At 68.5% G+C, this 24,513-nt stretch overlaps 1 protein-coding gene across 1 annotated transcript in view; it reads left to right on the top strand.

The window, feature by feature from the left end:
- Positions 1-24,513, top strand: part of Eefsec (eukaryotic elongation factor, selenocysteine-tRNA specific) — a 158,797-nt gene that overhangs the window by 126,087 nt on the left and 8,197 nt on the right. The window contains exons 5-6 of the mRNA XM_042670341.1: positions 1,330-1,980; positions 15,840-15,996. Coding sequence (XP_042526275.1) covers positions 1,330-1,980; positions 15,840-15,996 — 808 coding nt within the window. The remainder of the gene's footprint in view (positions 1-1,329; positions 1,981-15,839; positions 15,997-24,513) is intronic.

The following is a 24,513-nucleotide window of genomic DNA, read 5'->3' as shown; positions in this document are numbered from 1 at the left end:
CCTCCCACGCTCTGGCCCGCCCCTGTCGGTGGGTGGTTCACGGTCTAAACCAACGCTAGCGTGTGAGGAGGGCCCTGCTGCCCGTGGCCAGGCCGGAGGAGACGCGGGGGGAGCGGGAAGCCCCGCGGCTCTCTGGGCCAGGCCGGGGAGGCTTTCTGAAGTGTGGGACACAGTCCCCACCCCAGTAAGCGGGGAGTAAACACAATCACTGTTCACCGGGGCCTGAGCTCGGGGAGGCCGGTGTGTGTCTTACATGCTTTCTGGGGACACTCCTTCTGTTCCCGATTTCCAGGTGATGGAAGCAGAGCTGGACTGCGGGAGGCAGAGGTACCTTTCAGAAGCTGAGACCGGCTCCGGTGACCTTGTCTGCCCCCGGCAGCCCGGGCCTGACCCTGCTCCCGGCGGCCTCCCGAGCCGCTTCCCAGGCCCCTCTGAGAACTGCGGGGCCCAGTCCCACACTGGCTGCCTTCCACGCCCAGCGCTGGGGGAGGGCTGGCAGGGCCTGCTGTCACACACCTGCTCATCACGCACGCACCACATACATCGCAGAGCTGTGTGACGCTGTCCGTGTGCAGACGTGTAACGTGCATGTAGTACCCTGTAGTTGTTCCTTCAGAGACCATCTTCAGCGTGTGGGTGGGAGCTCTACAGAACCATTCGTTCTTCCTCCCCGGCCGGAACCTGGCTCACAGAGTGCTCGTGAGCGTGTGCAGTGCTGACAGTGCTCCCGGGTCAGTGCTGACAGTGCTCCCGGGTCAGAGTGCTCGTGAGCGCGTGCAGTGCTGACAGTGCTCCCGGGTCAGAGTGCTCGTGAGCGCGTGCAGTGCTGACAGTGCTCCCGGGTCAGAGGGCTCTTGGAGCGCGTGCAGTGCTGACACGGTGCTCCCAGGACTGGTCTTTTGGCTGCGGGCCCTTGGCATAGCCAGGCCGTGGCAGGGTCTGTGACTCTGAGGGGCGTCAAGGTCCAGAGGGACACCCCAGCGTGAGGCCCCCGACCTGGGCTGACCCGGGCTCACAGGGCCGTGCTGGGAGGCCGGCCCAACCACAGCCTGGGCCAGGGCTGCAAGCGCCAGCATGGCCGGGGAGTAGGAAAAAGATAGCGGGCGGAGCCGGGGCGGCTGGGTGCCCGCTGCCGCCTCCCACCGCCCGTGTGCGCCTTGGGGAGCAGGCTGCGCCACCGCCCTGGCAGCCCTGGCCCAGCGTCGGGGCGTGGGCGTGGGGAGGGCGGGCTCGGGCCGGGCGCGGGCGTCGGGTCCTGGGCGTCGTGGGCGTGGGGAGGGCGGTGTCGGGCCGGCCCGGCTCACGCGCTGTCCCTCTCCTCCCGAGCAGGTGGTGAGGAAGGTGAAGACCATGCAGGTGTTTCACACGCCGGTCACCTCGGCCATGCAGGGGGACCGTCTGGGCCTCTGCGTGACTCAGTTTGACCCCAAGCTGCTGGAGCGCGGGCTGGTGTGTGCGCCCGACACGCTGCGCACCGTGCACGCCGCCATCATCTCTGTGGAGAAGATCCCCTACTTCCGGGGGCCCCTGCAAACCAAGGCCAAGTTCCACATCACCGTGGGCCACGAGACAGTCATGGGCCGCCTGCTGTTCTTCAGCCCGGCCCCGGACGGCCTCGACCAGGAGCCTGCGCCGGACTCCTTCGACTTCTCCCGGGAGTACCTCTACCAGGAGCAGTACTTGAGCAAGGACGCGGCGCCCGCAGCGCCCGACGGCCAGGCCGACCGCGCAGGCCGGGCGCCCGAGGGTGGCTGCCCGCGGCAGCAGTGGGCACTGGTGGAGTTCGAGAAGCCCATCACCTGTCCACGGCTGTGCCTGGTGATTGGCTCCCGGCTGGACGCGGACATCCACTCCAACTCCTGCCGGCTGGCCTTCCACGGCACCCTGCTCCACGGGCTGGAGGACAGGAACTACACGGAGAGCTTCCTCCCCACGCTGAGGGTGTACAAGCTGAAGCACAAGCACGGCGTGGTGGACCGGGTGAGTGCGGCCATGCTGGCCTCCCCAGCCCGCAGCGGAGGGCGGGACCCGCGGCCCGGCCCAGCCGGGAGGCCCTCAGAGGCCGCTGGGCCTCTGCAGGTCTCAGAGGCCCATGAGCTCTCTCCTCCAGGCCACGCAGAGCTAGGCCTGCCCCAGGCAGGCCCCTGCTGCCCCGGCTCCCCTCCTACTCTCCCTTCCATGGTGGAAACAGCCCTTCTGGTGCCTGCAGCCCAGCCCCTGCCCCGCTGGCTCCCGGGCTCCAGCTTTCTGGGACACTTCCCTGCCCGCCCCAGCCACTGTGGGCCCGGCCAGGCCACACCTACAGGGTGGCCAGGGCCAGGAGGCAAGAGGAGGGAAGGAGACGGAAGGCCACACCGCCAGGGGCATCGCTGTCACAGGACGCAGGCCTAGCGTCCAGCCTGTGCCTGGCTGGACGGAGCTGGAGCAGCCCTCTGGAAGTGCTGGCCGTCAGGCCTGCCTCCCGTGAGCAGCGCTGTCCCCCGTGGCTGGCCCCATTGTGTCCCTAGGGGGTCCAGATGACCTTGTGGTCCCGGCCGAGCGGGCGTGGCCTGGGCAGCCTCCGCGGGGCCTTCGGGGCCTCAGCCAGGCCCCGCCCCACACAGCACCAGCACCAGCCCCCCAGAGGCAGGCTCCGTCTGTTCCCACCGTCCCTTCCAGCCCTCGCTGACCCTTCCCCTCCCGGGGCCCAGGAAGCCTCCTGGCCCCGGGCCCGACTCCTTCCCCCCGACTGGGGCCCGGGTCTGGTGCGAGGCGGTTGCAGATGAAGCTGTTGCAGTGCTATCCCCCTCCATCCGGCCTATGGTTTGCCAGCCTTTCGGGTACAATGCCGTGTAGCGGCGTCCGTGGGGAGCACTGTCCCTGAGTGTGCCCCTCCTGTCAGGCCCGTGCTGGCCGAGCAGGGCCGCCTCCCGCCGGAACAGGCAGACGCTCAAGGGCCGGGGAGAGCCGGGGCTGCTCTGGCCTGGGTCCTGCCTCTGTGCTGGGAGGACCCGAGCAGCAGCCTCCAGAGCCAGAGGCTGAGGCCTCTTCCCCTGAGGGAGGGCTCCAGAGCCAGAGGCTGAGGCCTCTTCCCCTGAGGGAGGGCTCCAGAGCCGGAGGCTGAGGCCTCTTCCCCTGAGGGAGGGCTCCAGAGCCGGAGGCTGAGGCCTCTTCCCCTGAGGGAGGGCTCCAGAGCCGGAGGCTGAGGCCTCTTCCCCTGAGGGAGGGCTCCAGAGCCGGAGGCTGAGGCCTCTTCCCCTGAGGGAGGGCTCCAGAGCCAGAGGCTGGCCACCCCAGGGGATCGGCGTCCAGACCCACCAGCTGCTGCCCCTGAGCAGCCCCGGAGGGAGCCCGACGGGGGCCTGTGGAGAGGGTGGGAGGGGGGGCTGGCCTTGGGGCCGCTGCACCCCGCCTCCGAGGCCAGCGGCAGGAGTGAGGGAGCCAGCCCACTCACCGCTGGCTAAGCACTTACGGCCTTTAGGCTATGGATGTTATGTGTCTTTGTGTTGTTGTGGTTCATTTTTGCTCTTCTCCTGGGCTTGAACTCGGGGCCGGGTTGCTGCCCCTGAGCTCTGGGTGCGCAGCGCCAGCAGGCGACCACGCAGCCCCCAGTCAGTGGCTGCCTCCCCGGGCCAGCCCTGCGCTCTGGTGTCCTGGTGGGCGCGGGCGGCTCGCGCAGGTGAGCTGGCCGGAGGCTGAGGGCCCGCGCCGGCACAGTGCTCTCCCGACCCGGACCTCCTCCGGTGCCGTGGAGTGTGACCACATGTGGCCAGGCCAGGGCCCCACTCCGTCTCTCCTCCCGCGAGCAGGCCGCTGCCGTGGGACCGCCTGCGCGACCAGCTGCTTCACCTGAGCGCTTCTGGCGGAGGGCTGCGGAGAGGGGCTGAGGTGAAGGAGACGTTGGGGGGTCGACAGGCCGGGCCCGTGTAGCCCTGCGCGCCCGTGGAGGGCAGAGACGCCGCAGGGCGACGCGGCCCGCCCTGGCCGCTGGAGCTGGTCTGATGGAGTGGGCAGGGCAGAGGCCGCGTCCCTCCTGTGGTGTAGTGAGGGCTGCCTCCCGCTGCCCCACGGCGCCTTGCGGCCGAGGCGCGTCGGCCCGGTCTCGGCCTGGGCACTGTCCCTGAGCATTTGTGCTCCGAGTTAGTACTCCAGCACTGGGTGCGTCTGCTGCATTCCCGGTTGTCCAGTGAAGGCTTGGAGCCCTCTGAGGAGCCAGCCTGATGGGCGGGAGCCACGGCACCCAGCCCTCTCCTTCTTACAGAAAAGGAAAGGTGGCCCGTCTCGCCCAGGTTCCAGCGGGCGGGGCCCAAAAGTGGCACCCTTGAGCCTCCCAGGGCTCAGCCGCGCCTCTGCCCAGGTGTGCCCGTGTCCTTCTGTCATTCCTGGTAGCCTTAGGGTGACCAGAGAGAGTGAAGAGCCGCTAGCATGGCTTGCCCGTCCCAGGCAGCCTCGGGCTCTTCTGTGTGCGTGCGTGTGCGTGCGTGTGCGCACACGCCTTCCTGGGTCTCTGGGCCGCAGCTCCAAGAGGAATAATTCTGCTCATGGCATGAGAGGGAGTGAGGAGGAACCCATGGATGCCTCTGGCTTGTGGTTGCTGATGGTAAACGCTTGTCCTGGCTCTGGCCGTCGGCCGTGCTGGTGAACGCTTGTCCTGGCTCCGCCGTCGGCCGTGCTGGTGAACGCTTGTCCTGGCTCCGCCGTCGGCCATGCTGGTGAACGCTTGTCCTGGCTCCGCCGTCGGCCGTGCTGGTGAACGCTTGTCCTGGCCCCGCCGTCGGCCGTGCTGGCGTGGCTGGTCTTCACGGCAGTGTAGTCTCTCTCGGTCTGATAGCCGCGGAGGGGTCCTTCTGAGGGGTGGGTGCTCCGCGTCAGGTCTTGGTGTTCTGACCCACATCGACGTCCTAATCCTAACAGCAACTTTTTTGGGAGGCTGCAGAGGCTTGGAGAAGCTCCGTGCCCCGGCTGCGCCCGCGCTGTGGGTGGCAGGACTCCAGCCCGAAACCCTCCCTCCTCAGGGCCAGCCCCTCGGGAGCCCCGCTCTGTCTCACCGCCCGCCTGCCCGCCTGCCCGCCCGCCCGCCCGCCCACATGCCCGCCCGCCTGCCCGCCCGCCCGCCCGCCCGCCTGCCCGCCCGCCCGCCCGCGTGCCCGCCCGCGTGCCCGCCTGCCCGCGTGCCCGCCCGCCCGCCCGCCCGCGTCCCCGCCCGCGTGCCCGCGTGCCCGCCCGCCCACGTGCCCGCCTTGGAGTCAGAATCCCTACTTTAGCGCTTGGGCGGCTCCCAAGCCCTCACAGAGAGACACGCGTGAGGACATGGCCACCGGCCGCCAAGTCCCTGCGCTGAGGCTGGGACAATGGCTGCCTGGTGTGTGCACCTCCCCCAGCGTCCCCGGAAGCCACTGGGTGACCCACCGGCCCGGCCAGCATTGTCCCCAGGAGAGCCACCAGCACGCCACACACACACACACACCGAGAAGCCCCCAGCTGTTCCAGAAGGTTCCCTCCTTGTGGATATGCTAGTGTCTGATCCTTTAGCTACAAGAGCCTGTAATTTGGAAAACAGCACACTTGTGTCTCTTTCTCCTACACACACACAGAGGCAGCCACGCTCACACAGTCACGCTCAGTCACTCACACACGCTCACACACACAGTCAGCCACAGTCACGCTCACACACGCTCACACACAGTCAGCCACGCTCACACACGCTCACAGTCAGCCATGCTCACACACGCTCACACACAGTCACACACACAGGCAGCCACAGTCACGCTCACACACGCTCACACAGTCAGCCATGCTCACACACGCTCGCACACACAGCCAGCCACAGTCACACACACAGCCAGCCACAGTCACAGTCACGCTCACAGTCACACACACAGGCAGCCACGCTCACACACGCTCACACACAGTCAGCCATGCTCACACACGCTCACACACACAGTCACACACAGTCACGCTCACAGTCATGCTCATAGTCACACACAGGCAGCCACGCTCACACACACTCACACACACAGTCAGCCACACTCACAGTCACACACATGCTCACACACAGGCAGCCACGCTCAGTCACGCTCAGTCACTCACACACGCTCACACACACAGCCACACTCAGTCACGCTCACACGCTCACACACTCACACACAGTCACTCACACGCTCACAGTCAGCCACGCACAGTCACGCACACACACGTGCAGTCACATGCACACACGTGCAGTCAGCCACGCACACACACACGTGCTGTCAGTCACACGCACACATGTGCAGGCACACAGTCACACGCACACACACACGTGCTGTCAGTCACACGCACACACGTGCAGGCACACAGTCACACGCACACACACGTGCCGTCAGTCACACGCACACACACACGCAGGCACACAGTCACGCGCACACACGTGCAGGCACAGTCACGCACACACACACACGCAGGCACACAGTCACGCACACACACACGTGCAGGCACACAGTCACGCGCACTCACGTGCAGGCACAGTCACGCACACACACACACGCAGGCACACAGTCACGCACACACACGTGCAGGCACACAGTCACGCGCACACACACGTGCAGGCACAGTCACGCACACACACACACAGGCACACAGTCGCGCACACACGTGCAGGCAGTCACGCACACACACGCAGGCACAGTCACGTGCACACACGTGCAGGCACACAGTCACACACACGTGCAGGCACACAGTCATGCACACACACGTGCAGGCACACAGTCATGCACACACACGTGCAGGCACACAGTCACGCGCACACACGTGCAGGCACACAGTCACACACACACGTGCAGTCAGTCACGCGCACACTCACGTGCAGTCAGTCACGCGCACACACACACGTGCAGGCACAGTCACGCGCACAGTCACACACACACACACGTGCAGTCATGCGCACACACACGTGCAGGCACACAGCCACGCGCACACACACATGCAGTCAGTCACGCGCACACTCACGTGCAGTCAGTCACGCGCACACACACACGTGCAGGCACAGTCACGCGCACAGTCACACGCACACACACGTGCAGTCACGCGCACACACACACGTGCAGGCACAGTCACACACAGTCACACGCACACACACGTGCAGTCAGTCACGCGCACACACACGTGCAGTCAGTCACGCGCACACACACGTGCAGTCAGTCACGCGCACACACACGTGCAGGCACAGTCACACACACACACACGTGCAGTCAGTCACGCGCACACACGTGCAGGCACACAGCCACGCGCACACACATGCAGTCAGTCACGCGCACACACACGTGCAGTCACGCGCACACTCACGTGCAGTCAGTCACGCGCACACACACGTGCAGGCACACAGCCACGCGCACACACATGCAGTCAGTCACGCGCACACACACGTGCAGGCACACAGTCACGCGCACACACACGTGCAGTCAGTCATGGGCACACACACGTGCAGTCAGTCATGGGCACACACACGTGCAGGCACACAGCCACGCGCACACACACGTGCAGGCACACAGTCACATGCACACAGTCACACGCACACACACCGTCTCTCGCCCCTGCAGTCCCCCACTCTGGCTGGTGGAGGGAATGACCCGGGTCAGGCGGTGTATTGTGGGGGACGTGGAGAGATCTGTCCGTGTGCTGAGGCCAGCCCTGTCTCTGGCACGCTTGCCGTCCCACCGCAAGGCCGTGCCCCGGGAGCGTTGCAGACGCCCACCGGGAGCCGTGTGCGGCGGCAGACCGGGGTGGGGGCGGAGCCCAGAGCCACAGGCCCGGCCTTGGGGTCCACCTGGGGCCCAGCCCTGGCTCCTGCTGTTTGCAGACCCCGGCCCCGCCACCCACCTCAGCCCAGCTCCATCCACCCCCTCTGCCCTCCTCTAGTCTTTGGGTACCCATTTTTCCTGGACGTGGGGGTTCGCCAGACCCTCCTGGGCCCTGGAGACCTGATGAGCGGGTGGTGCCGGCCACACCGGCGCGCGGGGTGTCTGCCATTACACTTCCTGTAAGTGCCCTGCTCCCTCTCCCACAGCCCGGTTCTCAAGCTGGGTGGCTCCATGCCCCTGCGCCCACAGGGTGCGGCCGGTCACTGCCCGGCCGAGGAGCGGCCGAGGGCCCAGCACCGACTGCTGGGGGCAGGGCAGGGCCGCGTGCTGGCCTTGAGCCATCGCCACCGAGTCTCCACGCCCTGACAGGCCCCTCTGGAGGCTGGGGTCCGGGGAGGGGCCTGCTGGCCGGCCGCTACCCCTCAGCCTTGCCCAGGCTGGCCGGTGGGACCCACAGCCTCCCAGTCACCCTGCCCCTCCACAGGGCAGCAGCATATGTGGCGTGCACTTGACGGTGGGCCTCGAAGCAGGCAGAGCCGCTGTGTGGGGCGCGGCCGGCCGCCGGCCGTCTCCCCGCTCCTTGCTAGGCGGGGCCCAGGGGCGCTGGCCCCGGGCCTCTCATCCGCCTGCTCCTATTGTACCTGAGAAGCCCTGACATGCAAGGACCGGCTGACCAGACTTGACCTCCTTCCTGACCTGACACTCAGAGACCAGCCAGCCCGAGCCCCCAGCCCGCCCGGGAGGCCCCAGAACACCCCACTCCTCCCCTCTTCCCACGCGCTTAAACAGTGAACGGGGCCGCGCCCCACACAGCCAGACCTCGGGGCAGCGTGGGACCTCATCTCCCTGTACGCAGCGCTGACACTAACTCCGGGGCCGTCTGTGTCTGGCGTGAAAGCCCCCAAGCCTTTTGAAGCTCCCCTTGAAGTTAATAGTCAGCCTTGGCGTAAGATGCGGCTTGGGGAATAACGGGCCCTCCATGCCTTGTGGGAGTTGGCTTAAGATAATTCTTAAAATCAGACAAGGGGTGCGGCAGGGCAGCGAGGCGTCTTCCGACGGCCTCTGGGAGGCCGTGGGCCTGCACCCGCCCCAGCAGAGGGCGCAGACCGCACAGGCCTGCTGGTCGCCAGGGGTGCCCTCCGGGAGACGCCTCCCTGGCTGCTTTATCCCAAAGGCCCATCGCTGCTCTCCCTTCTTAGTCCTGACACCTGGGGGGGGGGGGGTCCCGGAGCAGTGCCTGCCTGCCGTGACCGAGGGGTGGGGGCCGTGGGAAGGCGTGTACCTGCAGGCAGAGCCTTCCTTCCAGAGCTCGCAGCCTGGTGAAGAGGCCGAGGCCACTATCAAGAGTGAGATGTAGAGATAGTGGCTCAGGCTCCATCTTAGGTGTGGGAAGTTTCTAGAAGCAGAACATGCCAGAGTGGAGCCCAGGAAGGTCGGCTGGAGTCCCAGGGGGACGTGGGAGCTGGTGGGAGGCCTGGCAGAGGCTCAGGGGCGGATGGTTAGTGGGATGGTGACAGTTCGCAGGTGTCTGCTTCCGTTTCCTACCTGCCTGTCGAAAGACCCCAGGGTGAGGGGGCAGTGCCCACCACCGGGGCCACGTCACGGACCCCTTCATCGCCCGCGCGTTCCGAGTGCCAGGCGGTGTGGCTGGGCCCCGGGGCTCCCCTCAGCCGGGGTCCGCGGGCCGGTCAGCCCGGCAGGTGCACAGCAGATGCGGGGCTCTGCCCACGGGCCCAGAGGCTGGCCGCGCAGGTCCACAGACCAGTGTGACAGAGCCTGCTGAGCAGCCCTGCTCTGGACCTGTCCAGTCCTGGGTACTCCTTGTTTTGTGGTGGTTTTTGTTTTCTTGAGAGTTCTTGCATGCAACCTGGGCTGGCTTCAAATGTCCCGTCTTCCTGTTTGGCCCTCCGGAGTACTGGGTTATGGGCAGGCAGCACCACGCCTTTGTGGTCCTGACCCAAGGGCCGCCATCTTTATTACTCAGCCACTGTGGTACTCGGTCAGATTTACCCCCAAAGGCCAGGCGTCTTGGGCAACATGGGGCTGGCAGACTTGACTGGCGTTTCCTGGCCATAACCCTAGATCTGGCCGAGAGGGCAGCTGCAGCCTTTTCGGGTCCGGGGCTACGGTGCGGGGCAGCGGGGCCCCTGCCTCCGTGCTCCAGCTCCCCTCATGGGGTGGTGTCTCTGCCAGGCCAGAGCCGGGGGTGTGGCTGAGCATGCAGCCGGGCCAGGCTGGGCTGGCAGAGCCTCGGGGGACACGGCTAGAGCTGCCCCGCACGGCGGTCCGCTCAGTGCAGGTGGGAGCCTGGGCCGGCCCCCGGGGCGATGTGGGTCTGGGCGCTCTGCCCTGGAGCCGGGCTCTGGAGGACAAGGAGGTTTTCTGTGGGGAGGTCCTGAGCTGCGGCGGCTGCGCAGGTAGAAATGACTGTTCTTATCAATGTTTGCATCCAGTTCATCCATCATCTTTCATCTGGTGCTGTGAATCACAGCGGATGGAAGATGTTTTTTCAAAAGGATTTTAGGGTAAATGAGACCATTTCTACTATGCAAAGCAATCTGTTTGCAGCCTCTGACAGCTTGAGGAGCAGACAGAGGCTTCCAAGGCTCTGGAGAGCCTGGGGCGGCCTGGGGAAGGCCTGCCGCTGCTGCCCTGCCCCGCACGCCGCATCTGCGTGCTGCGGGGAGCAGAGCCACAGCACCCCGGCCCAAGACGCCAGAGCAGGCCTCCGCTTGAGGAGTGCCCCCGTGTCCCGTGTCCCGTGCCCCGTGTCCCGTGCCCCGTGTCCCGTGCCCCCGTGTCCCGTGCCCCGTGTCCCGTGCCCCCGTGTCCCGTGTCCCGTGCCCCCGTCTCCCGTGCCCCCGTGCCCCCGTGTCCCGTGTCCCGTGCCCCCGTCTCCCGTGTCCCGTGCCCCCGTCTCCCGTGTCCCGTGCCCCCGTCTCCCGTGTCCCGTGCCCCCGTGCCCCGTGTCCCGTGCCCCCGTCTCCCGTGTCCCGTGCCCCCGTGTCCCGTGCCCCGTGTCCCGTGCCCCCGTGTCCCGTGTCCCGTGCCCCCGTGTCCCATGCCCCCGTGTCCCGTGCCCCCGTGCCCCCGTGTCCCGTGTCCCGTGCCCCCGTGTCCCGTGCCCCGTGTCCCGTGCCCCCGTGTCCCGTGTCCCGTGCCCCCGTGTCCCATGCCCCCGTGTCCCGTGCCCCCGTGCCCCCGTGCCCCGTGTCCCGTGCCCCCGTGTCCCGTGTCCCGTGCCCCCGTGTCCCATGTCCCGTGCCCCCGTCTCCCGTGCCCCCCGTGTCCCGTGCCCCCGTCTCCCGTGCCCCCATCTCCCGTGCCCCCGTCTCCCGTGCCCCCCGTGTCCCGTGCCATCTCCCGTGTCCCGTGTCCCCGTCTCCTGTGCCCCCGTCTCCCGTGCCCCCCGTGTCCCATGCCCCCGTGTCCCGTGCCCCCGTCTCCCGTGCCCCCCGTGTCCCGTGCCCCCATGTCCCGTGCCCCCCGTGTCCCGTGCCTCCGTGCCCCCATGTCCCGTGCCCCCGTGTCCTGTGCCCCCGTGTCCCGTGCCTCCGTGCCCCCGTGTCCCGTGCCCCCGTGTCCCGTGCCCCCGTCTCCCGTGTCCCGTGCCCCGTGTCCCGTGCCCCGTGTCCCGTGCCCCCGTGTCCCGTGCCCCCGTGTCCCGTGCCCCCGTCTCCCGTGCCCCCGTGTCCCGTGCCCCCCGTGTCCCGAGCCCCGTCTCCCGTGCCCCCGTCTCCCGTGCCCCCGTGTCCCGTGCCCCCCGTGTCCCGTGCCCCCGTCTCCCGTGCCCCCGTCTCCCGTGCCCCCGTGTCCCGTGCCCCCGTCTCCCGTGCCCCCGTCTCCCGTGCCCCCCGTGTCCCGTGCCCCCGTGTCCCGTGCCCCCGTGTCCCATGCCCCCGTGTCCCCGTGTCCTGTGCCCCCGTGTCCCGTGTCCCCGTGCCCCCGTGTCCCGTGCCCCCTGTGTCCCGTGCCCCCCGTGTCCCGTGCCCCCCGTGTGCCCCGTGTCCCGTGCCCCCGTGTCCCGTGCCCCCCGTGTCCCGTGCCCCGTGTCCCGTGCCCCCCGTGTCCCGTGCCCCCCGTGCCCCGTGTCCCATGCCCCCCATGTCCCGTTCCCCCCGTGTCCCGTGCCCCCCGTGTCCCGTGCCCCGTGTCCCGTGCCCCCCGTGTCCCGTGCCCCCCGTGTCCCGTGCCCTGTGTCCCGTGCCCCCGTGTCCCGTGCCCCCCATGTCCCGTGTCCCCCGTCTCCCGTGCCCCCGTGTCCCGTGCCCCGTACCCCCGTGTCCCGTGCCCCCGTGTCCCGTGTCCCGTGCCCCCCGTCTCCCGTGCCCCCCGTGTCCCGTGCACCCCACGCCCCCCGTGCTCTGTCTCATGGTGCACCCGCTCCGTCCCCACACCCCACGCCCCCCGTGCTCTGTCTGACGGTGCGCCCGCTCCGTCCCCACACCCCACGCCCCCCGTGCTCTGTCTGACGGTGCGCCCGCTCCATCCCCACACCCCACGCCCCCCGTGCTCTGTCTCATGGTGCACCCGCTCCGTCCCCACACCCCACGCCCCCCGTGCTCTGTCTGACGGTGCGCCCGCTCCGTCCCCACACCCCACGCCCCCCGTGCTCTGTCTGACGGTGCGCCCGCTCCATCTCCACACCCCACGCCCCCCGTGCTCTGTCTGACGGTGCACCCGCTCCATCCCCACACCCCACGCCCCCCGTGCTCTGTCTGATGGTGCACCCGCTCCATCCCCACACCCCACGCCCCCCGTGCTCTGTCTGACGGTGCGCCCGCTCCATCTCCACACCCCACGCCCCCCGTGCTCTGTCTGACGGTGCGCCCGCTCCGTCCCCACACCCCACGCCCCCCGTGCTCTGTCTGACGGTGCGCCCGCTCCGTCCCCACACCCCACGCCCCCCGTGCTCTGTCTGACGGTGCACCCGCTCCATCCCCACACCCCACGCCCCCCGTGCTCTGTCTGACGGTGCACCCGCTCCATCTCCCTGCACCCCACGCCCCCCGTGCTCTGTCTGACGGTGCACCCGCTCCATCCCCACACCCCACGCCCCCCGTGCTCTGTCTGACGGTGCGCCCGCTCCATCCCCACACCCCACGCCCCCCGTGCTCTGTCTGACGGTGCACCCGCTCCGTCTCCACACCCCACGCCCCCCGTGCTCTGTCTGACGGTGCACCCGCTCCGTCTCCCTGCACCCCACGCCCCCCGTGCTCTGTCTGACGGTGCACCCGCTCCATCTCCCTGCACCCCACGCCCCCCGTGCTCTGTCTGACGGTGCGCCCGCTCCATCCCCACACCCCACGCCCCCCGTGCTCTGTCTGACAGTGCACCCGCTCCATCTCCACACCCCACGCCCCCCGTGCTCTGTCTGACGGTGCACCCGCTCCGTCTCCACACCCCACGCCCCCCGTGCTCTGTCTGACGGTGCACCCGCTCCGTCTCCCTGCACCCCACGCCCCCGTGCTCTGTCTGACGGTGCGCCCGCTCCATCCCCACACCCCACGCCCCCCGTGCTCTGTCTGACGGTGCACCCGCTCCATCCCCACACCCCACGCCCCCCATGCTCTGTCTGACGGTGCACCCGCTCCATCTCCCTGCACCCCACGCCCCCCGTGCTCTGTCTGACGGTGCACCCGCTCCATCCCCACACCCCACGCCCCCCGTGCTCTGTCTCATGGTGCACCCGCTCCATCTCCCTGCACCCCACGCCCCCCGTGCTCTGTCTCATGGTGCACCCGCTCCATCCCCACACCCCACGCCCCCCGTGCTCTGTCTGACGGTGCACCCGCTCCATCTCCACACCCCACGCCCCCCGTGCTCTGTCTGACGGTGCACCCGCTCGCCTCCGCACCCCACGCCCCCCGTGCTGTGTCTGACGGTGCACCCGCTCCGTCTCCACACCCCACGCCCCCCGTGCTCTGTCTGACGGTGCACCCGCTCCATCCCCACACCCCACGCCCCCCGTGCTCTGTCTGACGGTGCGCCCGCTCCGTCCCCACACCCCACGCCCCCCGTGCTCTGTCTGACGGTGCGCCCGCTCCGTCCCCACACCCCACGCCCCCCGTGCTCTGTCTGACGGTGCGCCCGCTCCGTCCCCACACCCCACGCCCCCCGTGCTCTGTCTGACGGTGCACCTGCTCCGTCCCCACACCCCACGCCCCCCGTGCTCTGTCTCATGGTGCACCCGCTCCATCTCCACACCCCACGCCCCCCGTGCTCTGTCTGACGGTGCACCCGCTCCATCTCCACACCCCACGCCCCCCGTGCTCTGTCTGACGGTGCACCTGCTCCGTCCCCACACCCCACGCCCCCCGTGCTCTGTCTGACGGTGCACCCGCTCTGTCCCCACACCCCACGCCCCCCGTGCTCTGTCTGACGGTGCACCCGCTCTGTCCCCACACCCCACGCCCCCCGTGCTCTGTCTGACGGTGCACCCGCTCGCCTCCGCACCCCACGCCCCCCGTGCTCTGTCTGACGGTGCACCCGCTCCATCCCCACACCCCACGCCCCCCGTGCTCTGTCTGACGGTGCACCCGCTCCATCCCCACACCCCACGCCCCCCGTGCTCTGTCTGACGGTGCACCCGCTCCATCTCCACACCCCACGCCCCCCGTGCTCTGTCTGACGGTGCACCCGCTCCATCTCCACACCCCACGCCCCCCGTGCTCTGTCTGACGGTGCACCCGCTCCATCTCCACACCCCACGCCCCCCGTGCTCTGTCTGACGGTGCACCCGCTCCATCTCCACACCCCACGCCCCCCGTGCTCTGTCTGACGGTGCACCCGCTCCATCTCCACACCCCACGCCCCCCGTGCTCTGTCTGACGGTGCACCCGCTCCATCCCCACACCCCACGCCCCCCGTGCTCTGTCTCATGGTGCACCCGCTCGCCTCCGCACCGCTGGCTTCCTGCTGGTGCCCAGGCAAAGCTGCCATACCCCTCTCCGGTGCTCAGCTGTCGCCAGCCGAGCTGACCGTCCCAGGGCTGCAAGCCTGGCTGGGCCGGTCTGTTGTGGCGGTTCTGCGGCCCCCCCTGGAGGAAGGCGGCTCAGGGCTGAGTCCGCCTAGAGGCCTCGTCACGTGTGCTTCTTCCTGGTCAGCTCGCATGGGCTTGCTCCAAAGTTGGCTCCCTGGAGTGCAGTAGGGCAGCGTGGGCCTGGGTCTGTGACTTCCTCCGGGACTGTCACCAGCCACCCGGCCTGGCCCAGCAGCAGTCAGCCTGGTGCCCAGGAGGCGGGACCCAAGGCTTGACCTGGGGTCCTACCCTTCGGGAACTCTGAGTGGCAGGTGACGGCTTCTACTGGCGATGCTGTGAAGGGTCCGGAGGGTCCACCCGCTCCCTCGGGGCCCTCTGTGCGGCCGGCTGGACACTCCCTGTGCTCTGCAGCCCTAGTTGCTGCAGCACAGCTGGGACCTGAGCAGGGGCCGCAGGGCGTGGAGGTGCCAGAGGCTGGGAGGGCCGGCCTTCCTGCGTCAGAGAGCAGCGAGGGGTGCCGGGGCCGGCGGGGCCGCCAGCAGCGGACACGCCAGGTGGAACTGGCTGTGGCTGGTGGCGCGTTCTCAGACACGTGGCTCACAGCCCGGGTCCAGGAGCCACCAAGGCTGGGGCTGGGCGGAGAGGCACTGCGGAAGCATCTGGCTGCAGAGGATGGCATCTGGCTCACCCGGGTTCCCCGCAGAGCTTCGGGCCACACTGCACACAGGTGCGTGTGGCCGAGTGGAGGCACAGCTAGTCCAGAAAGGAGACCAGAGGCAGGGCCCCCGCCAGCCCTGGAGGGCCCCGGGCCTTCGGACAGGCATCAAGGCCGTGCCCACAGCGAGCGAGGTGGCCGTGACTGCACCGGTGTGCCCCCTCCCAGCCCCGAAGCCAGCTCACGGGGCCGATGTGCCCGCAGAGCCGTGGGTCGGTGCGACCCACTCTCGGTGTGCGTGTGGAGGCCCAGCCGCTGCCCTGCTCCACGCAGCGCTGTGTCTGGCGCGGTGCTTCCTGCGTGCGCTAACGCCTTCTCTTTGTGGCAGGTAATGGATGACTACAACGTGATCGGCCGCTCCCTTTTCAAGAAGGAGACCAACATCCAGCTGTTCGTGGGGCTCGAGGTGACCCTGTCCACTGGCGAGCGAGGCCTCATCCACAGCGCCTTTGGCCAGAGTGGCAAGTTCAAGATCCACATCCCTGGTGAGTGCCGTCCCCGATCCTGCCCATGCTGCGGGCCCCGGGTGCCATGCCCGCAGCTGAGAGGCTGGTGTAGGTAAGCTAGGCGGAGCCTGGGCATAGAGCTGGCGTTAGTTGGCACTCCTGTTCCCACATTTCCTCGGCTTCCTGGGGAGTGGAGGTGGATCTGGTCTTTGAGGACTGGGGAGGGCGGGGTGGGGGGCAGTGCCAGGCGGGCACCCCACTGGACGCCGGGAGCTGCCGCCCCCCTGCCCGGCAGAGGTGGAGGAATCAGGCTCCCGCCAGCCTGCCGGATGCTGAAATGCGTATGCCTCCAGAAATGGAGCCCCTGGGTTTCCAGGCTCCTGGCCACTCCTGAGGCTACGTGTCCATTTATTTGCTCAGCCTGCGTTTCACTGAGGGCAATGCGTACCAGGCTCCTGCTGGGAGCCGGGTCACGGGAGGGGCACGCTCACAGCTGAAGGTCCCGCGTGGGCTGGCAGGGGGCTGGGCTTGTGGGTGTGCGGGTTCTAGTAGGGTGTGCAGAGAGGCTGGCACACGGCAGGGCAGGGCGCAGGGCCTGAGGCGGCGGCGGCATCTGTCCAGGGGCCGGTGCGCGCTGGGGAGGGGGCGGGGGCCACCGTGGCTCCGCTGGTGTGGAAGGGGGGCGTTCAGAGCAGCCCACCCTGCCTCCAACCTTGGTTTCCTCAGTGTCGTGTTGGACACGACACTGTGCAGAATCCCACAAGGAATCCACCACCCACCCCGGCTCTGCAGATTCCTTGTTGTCTTTTCCGTGGCTTAGACTGGGCTGGAATGGCAGAGCCAGACACCAGGGGATGTGCGGCATGTGTGAGAAAGGTGGTGCTGGTCTGGGGCTCCTGGCAAAGCCTCGGGGGGGGGGGGGGCTGGCACCCACCCGGCACCTTCCAGACGCCGCACTCCCCAGGCCCTTACCCCTCCCCGCCCCGCCCACCAGCACCACTGCTCCTGACTGGGTGTCCCACTAAACCCCTGGCGGTCCTGTGTGCAGCTCAGGGGCCCTGGGGTTTCATGGGGCCCAGCACGGGGGAGGGGCAGCCAGCGGCGGCGGCGGCCTTAGTCATTACGCCCTCCTCCTGGGCAGGTGCAGTGCTGTTTCCAGCATCTCAGCGGCAGGCAGTGTGGCTGGAGTGTCCGCCGTGACTGCGTGAATCTGTAGGGTATTTCTTAAGAAGGGTTCTCAAGTTGGATTGCTGGAACTTTCACGCTTACAACCTAAGAGTTTCTGGCAGTGATCCCAAAAGCACCCTTCAGCGTGTATCCGTGTATCCTCAGCCCTGCAGGGCTGTTTTCCGCCCGCCCGGTGCAGCCTGGCCCTGAGCTGTTGCATCTCCTAATTGGATATCTGGCAAATGGTGGCTCAGGGATTTTACTCTCATCTCTTAGGTAGCTAGTAAGGTCAGCCACTAGGCCACATCCACATTTCTTTAGAGACTCAGAAGCGAGTCCTGACATCCGGAGCCTCCTGCCTGGGCTCCTGCCTGGGCTGGGCGCCTTCTGGGGGCTGGCTGGTAGAAATGGGTCGTGTAAGCGTGGCACGCGAGCCCGCACGGGCACTGGGCACAGCCACCCCGTGCTCTCGGCTGCCCTCGATACTCGCGTCTCTGCTCGCAAGTCTCATGTCACCACCTGAGCCCCTCCGGGGAGGCTGGGCCTGGGGGACAGCCAGGGCCTCTGGTGCCCGGGGCGGGGGTGCACATGGCACCCCGGGGCCTGCCGCCACCCTCGGCCTCCTCCCTCAGAGGGCGAGCCGCAGAGAAGGCCGGGCAGTGGCGTGGTGGTAGATGGTGGTGATGTTGGCGGTCAGGGCCTGGCAGCTGCACGCTGGAGCTCCATGGCCGTGCCGTGTGGAGGAGACGCATTCGAGTGCCGGCCTTTCCAAAGTCCTGGCTTCCCGGCATGCCCTCCAGCCAGCCTCCGCGGAGGCCCCGAGCCAAGAGCAGGCGGGCAGTGGGCTCCTCGGCCCCTGCACCGGGCCCGCCCTGGCCCGGCCAGTGCCTGCAGCTGGCGGCTCCCACAGAAGGGCTGGCCGACGGCGGGCTGGGAGTTGAGTAGGGATGAGGGGTGAGAGTTGAGGTTGCAGAAAACCCCCATAAAAATGAAAACAAGCCATCCGTCTTTCTCCCGGCATCTTACCCCAACATTGCCCTTTGTGGGCCTCGCCTGACGTCTGTGGACGACTGCTCTGAAACCTGAGCCCAGCCTCAGCCGCTCCCCCCCCCCCCCGCCCTGGGGCGACCTGCGCCCGCCGGGCCTCCCCCCCCAGCAGCCTGCGCCCGCCGGGCCTCCCCCCCCCCCCGCCCTGGGGCGACCTGCGCCCGCCGGGCCTCCCCCCCCCCCGCCCTGGGGCAACCTGCACCCACCGGGCCTCCCCCCCAGCAGCCTGCACCCGCCGGGCCTCCCCCCCAGCAGCCTGCACCCGCCAGGCCTTCTCCCCCCCCCCCCGGGCAGCCTGCGCCCACCAAGCCTCCCCCCCGGGCAGCCTGCGCCCGCCAGGCCTCCCCCCCTCCCCTCCTAGGGCAGCCTGCGCCCGCTGGGCCTCCCCCACCCCCTGGGGCAGCCTGTGCCTGCTGGGCCTCCCCCACCCCCTGGGGCAGCCTGCGCCCGCCAGGCCTCCCCCCCTCCCCTCCTAGGGCAGCCTGCGCCCGCTGGGCCTCCCCCCCTCCAGCAGCCTGCACCCGCTGGGCCTCCCCCACCCCCTGGGGCAGCCTGCGCCCGCTGGGCCTCCCCCACCCCCTGGGGCAGCCTGCGCCCGCTGGGCCTCCCCCCCGGGGCCCGGGGAGCAGCAGGAGCCGGGCTGCAGCACGCTCCCCCAAGCAGCAAACCTTCCCCCCCTTTGACCATCGGGGCATTTCAAAGCAATTGTAAAAATTACATGAACCCCATCGTAACCGATGTTTATACCCAGCATTTGAAACAAAGACAATATTATAAATAACCATAGATGATGAAGATAAGCAAGAAAAAATAACATAATTCCAAAAAATTTACAAGACAGACTGTTCACGAAGATGGATGGAGTAACACAATATGTTAAAAATATCTGCAGTTAACGTACACACGGCGCAGTGGACAGAAGCCACCTGTGGCCGGCCCGGGCCGGCCCGTGCCGGGCACGCGGGTGGGCACCGCCAGCTCTGGAGCCTAGGAAGGGCCGGGCCGGCCCGTGCCGGGCACGCGGGTGGGCACCGCCAGCTCTGGAGCCTAGGAAGGGCCGGGCCGGTGGCGTCACTGGCACAGAGGCCAGGCCCGGGACCACGTTCCATGGGACCAAGGGATCCAGTTAGGGGGCTGCACCCCAACTCGGCCCATGGTCCCTCCACTGCCCCACGTGGCGCTGCATCTAGGGCCGGCCCGGCCCCCGGGAGGGCTGCCCACTCCTCTGAGGAGTTGGGTCCGCAGGAGCGGACACTGAGTCCCCTGTGCTGTCCGCCGCCGGTGGCTTCCCACGCCGGCTTGTGTGCAGGACACTCAGCGGGGCCGTGCCAGGGAGGTGGAGGTGGGGCCGGCCGAGCGGCTACGCTGCACTCCCCAGCTCTCGGGACCTGGGCCAGGCCTCGGGTCCCCAGCAGACCGAGCCTGAGCCGCGGGCCTCCCGGCCGGCAGGGGCTGCTGCGCGTACTCCATGGCTTTGTCCTCTTCTCATCCCACATGCCAGCCAGACTAGCAGGAGCTGGGTCACACGCGGCAGGCCCTCACACGCGCATGTGGTTGGGCGGGAGCTGGGTCACACGCAGCAGGGCCCTCGCACAATTGTGTGGTCAGGCGGGAGCTGGGGTCACACACAGCGGGCCCTCGCACACACATGTGGGCAAGCAAGAGCTGTGTCACACGCGGCGGGGCCCTTGCACACGCGTGTGAGCAGGCGGGAGCTGGGGTCACACACAGCGGGCCCTCGCACACGCATGTGGGCAAGCAGGAGCTGTGTCACACGCGGCGGGGCCCTTGCACACGCGTGTGAGCAGGCGGGAGCTGGGTCACACGCAGTGGGGCCCTCGCACACGTGTGTGGGCAGGCAGGAGCTGGGTCACACGCAGTGGGGCCCTCGCACGCGCATGTGGGCAGGCGGGAGCTGGGTCACGCGGCAGGCCCTCACACACGCATGTGGGCAGGCGGGAGCTGGGGTCACACGTGGCGGGCCCTCGCACACGCATGTGGTCGGGCAGGATCTGGGTCACACGCAGCGGGGCCCTCGCACACGCGTGTGGCCGGGCGGGAGCTGGGTCACACGCAGCGGGGCCCTCGCACACGCGTGTGGCCGGGCAGGAGCTGGGTCACACGCAGCGGGGCCCTCACACATGCACGTGGGCAGGCAGGAGCTGGGTCACACGCAGCGGGCCCTCACACACATGTGTGGTTGGGCGGGAGCTGGGTCACACGCGGCGGGCCCTCGCACACGTGTGTGGGCAGGCGGGAGCTGGGTCACACGGCGGGCCCTCGCACGCGCATGTGGGCAGGCAGGAGCTGGGTCACCCGCAGCAGGGCCCTCGCACACGTGTGTGGTTGGGCGGGAGCTGGGTCACGCGCCGGGCCCTCGCACGCGCATGTGGGCAGGCGGGAGCTGGGTCACGCGGCGGGTCCTCGCACGCGCATGTGGGCAGGCGGGAGCTGGGTCACACGCAGTGGGGCCCTCGCACACGTGTGTGGGCAGGCGGGAGCTGGGTCACACACAGCGGGGCCCTCACACACGCGTGTGGTCGGGCGGGAGCTGGGTCACGCGGCGGGCCCTCACACATGCGTGTGGTCACGCGGCGGGGTCCTCACAGGCATGTGTCGGCTGGGGCTCCTGCCTTTGAGCTGTGTCAGCACTCCACACTGGTGGTCTACGCAACGCACGTTCCCGCGGAAGTGGGCCCGGCCCTCCGGGTGCCTGTGCGTCTGCGCTCCGCAGCACGCGGAGGAGGGGCGGGGCGGCACGGCCGCTGTGTGTCCCGGGCTGGGGCCAGCCCTCCCGCCGCTGGCCCGCGCGGGGGCTTTCTTGCCAGGCTGAGGGGCGCAGGGTCTGTTCTCCGGAGCCGGCAGGCATCACGTCAGGGCCTCCCGCCTCCCTGCGGCCGGCGTGGCGGCCTTACCTGTGCTCAGCGGGGTCCCGCCCTGCGCTTCCTTCCACCCTGTGAAGCCCTGGGCCTGCCAGGTGTGGACAGAGGAAGTGGACCAGGGGAAAGAAGCCGGGAGGCTGCAGGAGTGCGAAGGGAGGCTGGTGAGCCTTGAGGTGGTGGGGCAGCGGCGCCGGGCAGGCCGGGCAGGCCGGGCCCCAGGGACTTCATCTGCCACCTCAAGATAGAAACCAGCGAAGCCCAGACAACAGAAAGGTTTCACACTCCTTCCTGGGTGGCCTCCGTTAGTCTCCTGTTCTTTCTCTGGACAAAGGGGGTCACAGAAGCCCCCCGGGGCCTGTGAGCATAGCTCCCCACCCTGGAGGCCCTCCAGGCCCCGGGAGAGTCCTCAAGGCCTGGCCAGTAAGCTGCCTGCACACCCGAGTGACCTGGGGGTGACTCGTGGGGAGACAGGCCTGTGGGCCCCGGGGCGGCCGTCCAGCCAGACACCAGGCACAGGGGAGACGGGCCCAGGCCGGCGGGCACACGCCAGAGCCTGGCAGCGCGTGTGGCCACCGGCCTGTGTGCACGCGTGTGCACATGTGTGTGCGTGCACTTGCGCGTGCGCCGTTTCTCTGACAGGAAGGAGGTGAGTGAGAGGCCAGCTTCCTGACGGGGCAATTGTAAAGCATTCATAAAACTTTTACGAGACTTGCCACCCTTCCAGATAAATATTTTTCGATTTTACAGGCTCGTTTTAAGGCCTGAGCTCAGCCCTGCTTTGTAGCCGCCCTTAAAAACATGAATATTCTTCTGGCCCAGAGAGCCCCTCCCCCACCACAAAAGGCATCAGCGCTCTGAGCTCATAAATCCCCGCGGGCTCGGCCCCACTGGGGTGGACCTGAGCGCGGAGAGGACGTGACCCATCCTGAGGAGGCGCTCCGCCCGCGTCCGGGCCAGGCGCTGCCTCCTGCGCCTCCACCCAGGCCCCAGGCTCCCTCGGACCCGGTTTGCAGCCTCCCTGAGCAGCACCCCACAGACGTCTGGACCGACGGGCGGCAGGCCTGCCCGCAGCGGACCAGGCTGGGACCTCAGAGGCCCAAGTGGAGCGCCTGCAGAGCCCTGGCCTCCCCCAGTGGGACCGGGCCAGAGGGCTCTGGAAACGGCCAGGGCGGGTGCCGTCCAATGTGACGGTAGCCAGTGAGCTCCGGTTACCCACCCCCGGCTGGCACATCCCTTTCCATCCCTGGGAGGGGCCCGAGAAGGGGCCTCAGCTCAGCCTGCCAAGAGTGCAGCAGAGGCCTGGGCTGCCCGCGGAGAGCTAGGCTCCCCACCGCAGAGACACCAGGAGCCAGTGGAGCCACCAGGCCCTCCCGCGGCCAGAGGGCACGGGGTGCAGGGGAGACGGGGTGCAGGGGTGGGAAGCTTGTCCCAGCAACTGCTGACTTGCATAGGCCATGCCTGGTCCAGGATGCAGGTGCCGTCCATCTGTCCATGCTGACCCAGCCCTGCCACGCATGGTCCCAGGATGGGGACACATCTAAGGCCCAGACACTCTGTGGCGCAGCCGAGGCAGAGGCGGCATCTCCCCCAGGGGCCGCCGGACTCCGGAGGAGAGGAGGAGAGGGGCCGGGCAGGCAGCTGGGCGCGCCTGCGGGTAGGGGCGGCGTGGGGAGCAGGGACTGTAGTGCACCGGCCCACGTTGTCATACGGTGGCCACTGAGGCACACACAGGGCCAAGCTGTGCATCGGCCCCCTCAGGAGAATCGGGCTTGTGGGGGTCACGGTGCCCCCCCCCAGGGAACGTAGGGGCCTCGTGCGGTGCCTGGGCCCCCTGGGCAGACCCCAGCTCTGGCCCCGGCGGAGGCCGAGCCCGGCTGCGTGTGGGATGGGATGCCAGGGGACAGCACTGTCGGCGGGCACCGGCAGGCTGCGAGGCCTCCTGTGGCGGTCCACCTACCGCACCGGCAGAGCCCGTGGGTCCGCGGCCCGCCGGCTGTACTGTCACTCCGTGAGGAAGGGTGCCGGCACACGGCGGCAGGCCGGGCCACTCCTGTGCTGAGGGCGCCCGTGGAGAGGTCAGCGAGTAGCGGAGATGGTAGTGGGGGGCGCAGCAGATAGTGCCACCGACAGGAGGCCCAGGGTGGTGAGGGCTCAGTGGGCAGGGAGAGGAGAATGCCCCAGAGCTCTTCCCAGGGGCTCACGGTTCCCGGCTCTCCCGGCGGCACATCCCCCCCCCTCCCCCGCCCCGCCACGGGGTCTCCAAGACACACTGGGCACCATGCGGGGCGGCCCCTCCCTTCACGACACCCGCCTACCCTGGCCAGTCTGTGGGAGCGGCACAGGCCCTGCGGTGACGGAGCAGGCGCAGGAGCCACTGCGGCCTGGGCTGCGGCAGCCGAGAGCCGAGGAGACCTGCGTCACCCCGCCTGGCCTGTGGCCCAAGTCCGTGGCAAGCAGCCCGCCGGCAGAACCCTTCATCCCGTTTCCAAGGGGACGGGGGATGTGCGCGTCCCCTGAGTGCACCTTCCTCTGTCACCTTCACGGCCCCGGCCCAGCTGTCCGGTGCTCACAGACGCCCTCCGGAGGCCACCGCCAGCTGAGCAGCAGCGTGGATTGCTCCCCACCCTGGATCCGCGGGGCCCTGCCCTTCCACACCTGACTTCTGCCGGGCCGGCAGCCTGGCCACAGGACCCCTGAGTGTAAACCACACAGTGGAGGGAAGGATGGGTAGGTTTTGGTTAGCGTCCGAGGGGAGGCCCAGTGGGGCCTGCTGCAGACCCAGCACCCACACAGTGCTGTGAAGAGGCCGGCCACATCTCAGGACCCCTGGGGGAGAGCACAGACGTGTCTGCCATGTGCCCACCCGGCACTCGCCCTGAACTAGCCCCGCACAGGACAGCAGGCCACTGTCCACGCGGCGGCGGAGCTGGGGCAGGGGGTGTGCCGTAGGCGTGGGTGCCGCAAACGGACCTGGCCTGAGAGGAAGGGAAAACCCCGGCTGACTCGGAGCAAAAGCTTTTTTTTTTTTTTTTTTTTTTTTTTTTGGGTCTGGTCGTGGGGCCTGAACTCTGGGCCTGGGCGTTGTCCCTCAGCTCTTCAGCGCAAGGCGAGCGCTCTACCACTTGAGCCACCTTCCCAGCCCTGGAGCAAAAGCTTTTTATGGTATACTTACCCCTGTCTTATGAAAGTGAAAATATAGCCAGGCCTTGCCCGGGTCGTGGTGCAGACGCTCTTCTGGGGCGTGGCGAGCTCCGGGAAGGGCCTCACGCCCCACACAGAGGGCCGGGGCCCGTGTGCTCTTGCTCCGCAGGTACACCTGCCGTACGTAGGGTCATGGCAGGCACATGGGCCATCTCGGCCTGACCATACCCGTCGCTCTGTCTGGACATGTTGGCCCTGACACAGTGTGGCTTGGCACTCGAGGCCCCCACTCCGTGGGCTTCGCGGGGTGCTGTGGGAG

The sequence above is a fragment of the Dipodomys spectabilis genome, unplaced genomic scaffold (genome assembly GCF_019054845.1).
Source record: "Dipodomys spectabilis isolate Male_0828 unplaced genomic scaffold, ASM1905484v1 ptg000541l, whole genome shotgun sequence".
Taxonomy (NCBI): Eukaryota; Metazoa; Chordata; class Mammalia; order Rodentia; family Heteromyidae; genus Dipodomys; species Dipodomys spectabilis.
The sequence above is the reverse complement of the archived record's forward strand: the minus strand, read 5'-3'. Positions and strand labels throughout refer to the sequence as shown.